Here is a 7500-nt window from a genome sequence, read left to right as displayed (position 1 = left end):
TGTGTGTATGTGTATGTATGTGTATTTTTGTGTGTGCGCGCATGTGTGTGAATTTGTTTGTGTATTTATGTATGTGTGTGTATTTATGTGTGTGGGTATGTATGTGTGTGTGTGTGTGTATGTGTGTGTGTATGTATGTGTGTGTGTGTATTTATGTGTATGTATTTGTGTATTTATGTGTATGTATTTGTGTGTGTGTGTGTATTTATGTATGTGTATTTGTGTGTGTATTTATGTATGTGTGTGTATTTGTGTGTGTGTATTTATGTATGTATGTGTGTGAATTTGTGTGTGTGTGTGTGTGTATTTATGTGTACGTATTTGTGTGTGTGTGTGTGTGTATTTATGTATGTATGTGTGAATTTGTGTGTGGATTTATGTGCGTGTGTGTGTATGTATGTATGTAGGTGTGTGTGTATTTGTGTGTGTATGTATGTGTGTGTATTTGTGTGTGTGTGTATTTATGTCTATGTATTTATGTGTATGTATTTGTGTGTGTATTTATGTGTGTATTCATGTGTTTGTATTTGTGTGTGTGTATGTATGTGTATGTATGTGTGTGTGTGTTTATGTGTGTGTATTTATGTATGTGTGTGTGTGTGTGTGTGTATGTATGTATGTATGTATGTATGTGTGTGAATTTGTGTGTGGATTTATGTGTGTTTATGTATGTGTGTATTTAAGTATGTATGTGTATTTTTGTGTGCGCGCGTGTGTGTGTGAATTTGTTTGTGTATTTATGTGTGTGTGTATTTATGTGTGTGTATGTGTATGTATGTGTGTATTTGTGTGTGTGTATTTATGTATGTATGTGTGTGTATTTATGTATGTGTGAATTTGTGTGTGTGTGTATGTATGTGTATTTATGTGTGTGTATGTGTGTATTTGTGTGCGTATTTATGTATGTATGTGTGTGAATTTGTGTGCGTATTTATGTGCGTGTATGTGTATTTTTGTGTGCGCGTGTGTGTGAATTTGTGTATTTATGTGTGTTTATGTATGTGTGTATTTAAGTATGTATGTGTATTTTTGTGTGTGCGCGTGTGTGTGTGAATTTGTTTGTGTATTTATGTGTGTGTGTATTTATGTGTGTGTGTATTTATGTATGTGTGTGTATTTATGTGTATGTATTTGTGTGTGTGTGTATGTGTATGTATTTATGTATTTATGTGTATGTATTTGTGTGTGTGTATTTATGTCTATGTATGTGTGTGTGTATTTATGTGTATGTATTTGTGTGTGTGTATTTATGTGTATGTATGTGTGTGTGTATTTATGTGTATGTATTTATGTATTTATGTGTATGTATTTGTGTGTGTGTATTTATGTCTATGTATGTGTGTGTGTATTTATGTGTATGTATTTGTGTGTGTGTATTTATGTGTATGTATTTGTGTGTGTGTATTTATGTGTATGTATTTATGTATTTATGTGTATGTATTTGTGTGTGTATTCATGTGTTTGTATTTGTGTGTGTGTGTGTGTGTGTGTATGTGTGTGTGTATTTATGTGTGTATTTATGTATGTAGGTGTGTGTGTATGTATGTATGTGTGTGTGTATTTATGTGTATGTATTTGTGTGTGTGTATTTATGTGTATGTATGTGTGTGTGTATTTATGTGTATGTATGTGTGTGTGTATTTATGTGTATGTATGTGTGTGTGTATTTATGTGTATGTATTTGTGTGTGTGTGTATGTGTATGTATTTATGTATTTATGTGTATGTATGTGTGTGTGTATTTATGTCTATGTATTTATGTATTTATGTGTATGTATTTGTGTGTGTGTATTTATGTGTATGTATGTGTGTGTGTATTTATGTCTATGTATTTATGTATTTATGTGTATGTATTTGTGTGTGTGTATTCATGTGTTTGTATTTGTGTGTGTGTGTGTGTGTGTGTATGTGTGTGTGTATTTATGTGTGTATTTATGTATGTAGGTGTGTGTGTATGTATGTATGTGTGTGTGTATTTATGTGTGTGTGTGTATTTGTGTGTATTCATGTGTTTGTATTTGTGTGTGTGTATGTATGTGTATGTATGTGTGTGTGTGTGTTTGTGTGTGTATTTATGTATGTATGTGTGTGTGTATATGTGTATGTGTGTGTATTTGTGTATGTGTGTGTGTGTGTGTATTCATGTGTATGTATTTATGTGTATGTATTTGTGTGTGTGTGTATTTGTGTGTGTATTCATGTGTTTGTATTTGTGTGTGTATGTGTATGTATGTGTGTGTGCATGTATGTGTGTATTTGTGTGTGTATTTATGTGTGTATGTGTATTTATGTGTGTGTGTGTGTGTATTTATGTGTGTATGTGTGTGTATTTGTGTGTGTATTTAAGTATGTATGTGTGTATGTGTATTTGTGTGCGCGCGTGTGTGTATGAATTTGTTTGTGTATTCATGTATTTATGTCTATGTATTTATGTATTTATGTGTATGTATTTGTGTGTGTGTATTTATGTGTGTATTCATGTGTTTGTATTTATGTGTATGTGTGTGTGTATTTATGTATGTGAATTTGTGTGTGTATGTGTATTTTTGTGTGTGCGCTTGTGTGTGAATTTGTTTGTGTATTTGTGTGTGTGTATGTGTATGTATTTGTGTGTGTATTTATGTATGTGTGTGTATTTGTGTGTGTATTTATGTGTGCGTGTGTGTGTGTATTTGTGTGTGTGTGAATTTGTTTGTGTATTTATGTGTGTGTATGTGTGTATGTGTATTTTTGTGTGCGCTTGTGTGTGAATTTGTGTGTGTATTTATGTGTGTGTATGTGTGTGTATTTATGTATGTGTATTTATGTATGTATGTATGTGTATTTGTGTGTGTATTTATGTGTGTATTTATGTGTGTATTTGTGTGTGTATTTGTGTGTGCGCGTGTGTGTGTATTTATGTGTGTGTGAATTTGTTTGTATATTTATGTGTGTGTGTATGTGTATGTATTTGTGTGTGTATTTATGTGTGTGTGTATGTGTATGTATTTGTGTGTGTATTTATGTATGTGTGTATGTATGTGTGTGTGTGTTTATTTATGTGTATGTATTTGTGTGTGTGTGTATTTGTGTGTGTATTTATGTGTGTGTGTGAATTGGTGTATTTGTGTGTATTTATGTGTGTGTATATGTGTGTGTATTTATGTGTGTGTATATTTTTGTGTGTATGTGAATGTTTGTGTATTTATGTGTGTGTGTGTGTGTATGTGTATTTTTGTGTGCGCTTGTGTGTGAATTTGTTTGTGTATTTATGTGTGTGTGTATTTGTGTGTGTGTATGTGTGTGTATTTATGTATGTGTGTATGTATGTGTGTGTATGTGTATTTGTGTATGTGTGTGTTTATTTATGTGTATGTATTTGTGTGTGTGTGTATTTATGTGTGTGTATTCATGTGTTTGTATTTGTGTGTGTGTGTGTATGTATGTGTGTGTGTATTTATGTATGTGTGTGAGAATTGGTGTATTTGTGTGTGTATTTATGTGTGTGTATTTATGTGTGTGTATGTGTGTATTTATGTATGTGTATTTATGTATGTGTATTTATGTGTGTGTGTGTGTGTGTGTGTATTTGTGTGTGTGTGTGTATTTATGTATGTATGTGTATTTGTGTGTGTATTTATGTATGTGTGTGTGTGTATTTATGTATGTATGTGAATTTGTGTGTGTGTTTATGTGTATGTGTGTGTGTGTATGTATGTATGTATGTATGTATGTGTGTGTATTTGTGTGTGTGTATTTATGTGCGTGTGTGTATTTATGTATGTATGTATGTATGTATGTGTGTATTTATGTGTGTGTGTATGTACGTGTGTGTGTATGTACGTGTGTGTGAGTGTGTGTGTGTGTGTGTGTGTGTGTGTGTATGTATTTGTGTATGTGTGTATTTATGTGTGTGTATGTACGTGTGTGTGTGTGTGTGTGTGTGTATTTGTGTGTGTATGTATTTGTGTATGTGTGTATTTATGTGTGTGTGTATGTACGTGTGTGTGTGTGTGTGTGTGTGTATTTGTGTGTGTATGTATTTGTGTATGTGTGTATTTATGTGTGTGTGTATGTACGTTTGTATTTATGTATATATGTGTGTGAATTTGTGTGTGTGTGTATTTGTGTGTGTATTTATGTATGTGTATTTATGTGTGTGTATTTATGTATGTGTGTATTTATGTATGTATGTGTATTTGTGTGTATTTATGTATGTATGTGAATTTGTGTGTGTATTTATGTGTGTGTGTATTTATGTGTGTGTATATTTATGTGTGTGTATGTATTTGTGTGTGTGTATTTATGTGTGTGTATGTACGTGTGTGTGTATTTATGTATGTGCGTGTATTTATGTATATATGTGTGTGAATTTGTGTATTTGTGTGTGTGTGTATTTATGTGTGTGTGTGTGTATTTATGTATGTGTATTTGTGTGTGTGTGTATTTATGTATGTATGTGTATTTATGTGTGTGTATTTGTGTGTATTTATGTATGTGTGTGTATTTATGTATGTATGTGAATTTGTGTGTGTATTTATGTGTGTGTATTTATGTGTGTGTGTATTTATGTGTGTGTGTGTATTTATGTATGTGTATTTGTGTGTGTGTGTATTTATGTATGTATGTGTATTTATGTGTGTGTATTTGTGTGTATTTATGTATGTGTGTGTATTTATGTATGTATGTGAATTTGTGTGTGTATTTATGTGTGTGTATTTATGTATGTGTATTTATGTGTGTGTATTTGTGTGTGTGTATGTGTATGTATGCATGTATTTGTGTGTGTATTTATGTGTGTGCGTGTGTATGTATTTATGTGCGTGTGTGAATTTATGTATGTGTATTTATGTGTGTGTATTTATGTGTGTGTATTTGTGTGTGTGTGTGTATTTATGTGTGTGTATTTATGTGTGTATTTATGTGTGTGTATTTGTGTGTGTGTATGTGTATTTATGTGTGTGTATTTATGTGTGTATTTATGTGTGTGTATTTGTGTGTGTGTGTGTGTATTTATGTATGTGTATTTATGTGTGTGTATTTGTGTGTGTGTATGTGTATGTATGCATGTATTTGTGTGTGTATTTGTGTGTGTATTTATGTGTGTGTGTGTGTATTTATGTATGTGTATTTGTGTGTGTGTGTGTGTATTTATGTATGTATGTGTATTTATGTGTGTGTATTTGTGTGTATTTATGTATGTATGTGAATTTGTGTGTGTATTTATGTGTGTGTATTTATGTGTGTGTATTTGTGTGTGTGTGTATTTATGTATGTGTATTTATGTGTGTGTATTTGTGTGTGTGTATGTGTATGTATGCATGTATTTGTGTGTGTATTTGTGTGTGTATTTATGTATGTGTATTTGTGTGTGTGTGTATTTATGTATGTGTATTTATGTGTGTGTATTTGTGTGTGTGTATGTGTATGTATGCATGTATTTGTGTGTGTATTTGTGTGTGTATTTATGTATGTGTGCGTGTGTATGTATTTATGTGCATGTGTGAATTTATGTATGTGTATTTATGTGTGTGTATTTATGTGTGTATGTGCATGTATGCATGCATGTGTGTATTTATGTGTGTGCGTGTGTATGTATTCATGTGTGTGTGTGTATTTATGTATGTGTGTGTATTTATGTATGTGTGTGTGTATTCATGTGTGTGTGTGTGTATTTATGTATGTGTGTGAATTTGTGTGTATTTATGTGTATTTGTGTGTGTGCGTGTGTGTGTATTTGTGTGTGTGTGAATTTGTTTGTGTATTTGTGTGTATTTGTTTGTGTGTATTTATGTGTGTGTGTGCGTATTTGTGTGTGTGTGAATTTGTTTGTGTATTTATGTGTGTATTTGTTTGTGTATTTATGTGTGTGTATTTATGTGTGTGTGTGCGTATTTGTGTGTGTGAATTTGTGTGTGTATTTATGTGCGTGTGTGTACCCTCAGACAGAGGTGCAGGACAGTATCCTCTTTGTAGACACTCTGCCAGGTGTTGATGACGTCAGGGAGGAAGGACTTGATGATGTAGAGGTGTCCAGGTTTGAGGATGTCGTACTCGGACCAGGTGCACAGCACCTTCAGGGCCCGCCTCAGGCCGCCGCCCATTTCCTCCTTACTCAGGAACTCGATTTTAGCACAAAGGCCACGCTGAGCCCACGATGACATGCTGTTGTTGATGTTGGTCGGAGAGCTCTCCTCCAGACGGTACACTGTTACTGGCTCTCCTATACACACACACACACACACTTCAAAATATAAATCAAACAGGAAAGGCTGCATCCTAAATCTGGGCATTCATTTAATGTAAATTAAAATAGATATGGATTAATAATCCAGAACCCATCACTGATCAACAATAGCAGGAGGGAACCAATCAAAAACAGGGTGTGGTTTACTTATTTATTTTTTTCTACAATGGCCACACCCCTAGAAAGAAAGCCCAGATTGAGGATATGATGAGAGGTGGTGAGGAAGCACAGTTACTCAGGCTTACCTCTAGGGGGCACAGGGGTGAATGGGATGCTCTGAGACAACCTCATGAGGTTATTACGCTCCACGGCTATCACACACACACAAACACACACACACGTGATATGAGATCACAAGAATAGGAGTTGGGGGTTACAGAGCCATTTACACCTGAGCACCTGACTTACCTGAATACTGATATCCCTCCATCGGCTTAAAGGGAGAACCAATCGCTGCAGAGAGGGGGGTAGAGAGAGAGAGAGAGAGGGAGAGGGAGAGGGAGGAAGGGGGGGGGAGAGAAAGAGAGAGGGAGACAAAGAGAGGGGGGGCAGAGTGAAGAAACAGAGAGAGATGAAGTGAAACAGAACAGTGTGTGTGTGTGTGTGTGTGTGTGTGTGTATAACAGTCATTAATGTGTGTAGATGTATAAGGTGCAGTAGAGAGCATCAGCAGGGGGAGACTTACAGTCCTTTCGTGTACTGAGAGGGCTGTGACGGGCAGAGAATAGGCCTACTGTGGCTGCTGTAACTAACACACACACAGACACACAGCGGTCAGACAGGTTATGATGTCATGGTGTAATGCCTAGCTGAAAGTGTGATGTAAAAACAGGTGTGTGTTATATAGAAACAATCTGTACTATAAAAACACTATAGAAAGGCAGGCGTGTGTGTGTGCATATACACTACTCACAAAAAGTTTTTGGCTTTTGGGTGAAATTTATGGAAAATGGAAAAAGTTCATGCTACAGTGATATTATATCATGAAAGTAGGGCATTTAAGTAGAAGCTGCAATGGTGATTTCCTCATCTCAAACAATTTATTGAAACAAAATCCAACAACAGTGGTGGGTATACCACAACAAAAAATCTCAATATCTCAATAATCTGTCATGTGACCTTGACCATCAATTACAGCTTGACCACGACGTCTCATGCTGTTCACGAGTGGACTTATTGTCTGCTGAGGCATGGCATTCCACTCTTCTTGAAGGGCGGCCCTCAGGTCATTGAGGTTCTGGGGTGCAGGGTTACGAGCCTCTACACGGCGACTCG

General features: G+C 34.9%; 1 protein-coding gene across 1 annotated transcript in view; it reads right to left on the bottom strand.

The window, feature by feature from the left end:
- The window catches only part of trpm7 (transient receptor potential cation channel, subfamily M, member 7), a 59129-nt gene that overhangs the window by 10785 nt on the left and 40844 nt on the right, over positions 1–7500 (bottom strand). Inside the window, exons 32-35 of the mRNA XM_058386995.1 lie at positions 6911–6973; positions 6634–6678; positions 6471–6536; positions 5918–6201 (exon numbers count right to left, since the gene is read on the bottom strand). Coding sequence (XP_058242978.1) covers positions 5918–6201; positions 6471–6536; positions 6634–6678; positions 6911–6973 — 458 coding nt within the window. The remainder of the gene's footprint in view (positions 1–5917; positions 6202–6470; positions 6537–6633; positions 6679–6910; positions 6974–7500) is intronic.

Source organism: Hemibagrus wyckioides, linkage group LG04 (genome assembly GCF_019097595.1).
Source record: "Hemibagrus wyckioides isolate EC202008001 linkage group LG04, SWU_Hwy_1.0, whole genome shotgun sequence".
Classification (NCBI taxonomy): domain Eukaryota; kingdom Metazoa; phylum Chordata; class Actinopteri; order Siluriformes; family Bagridae; genus Hemibagrus; species Hemibagrus wyckioides.
This window is presented reverse-complemented; position numbering and strand designations above follow the sequence as displayed.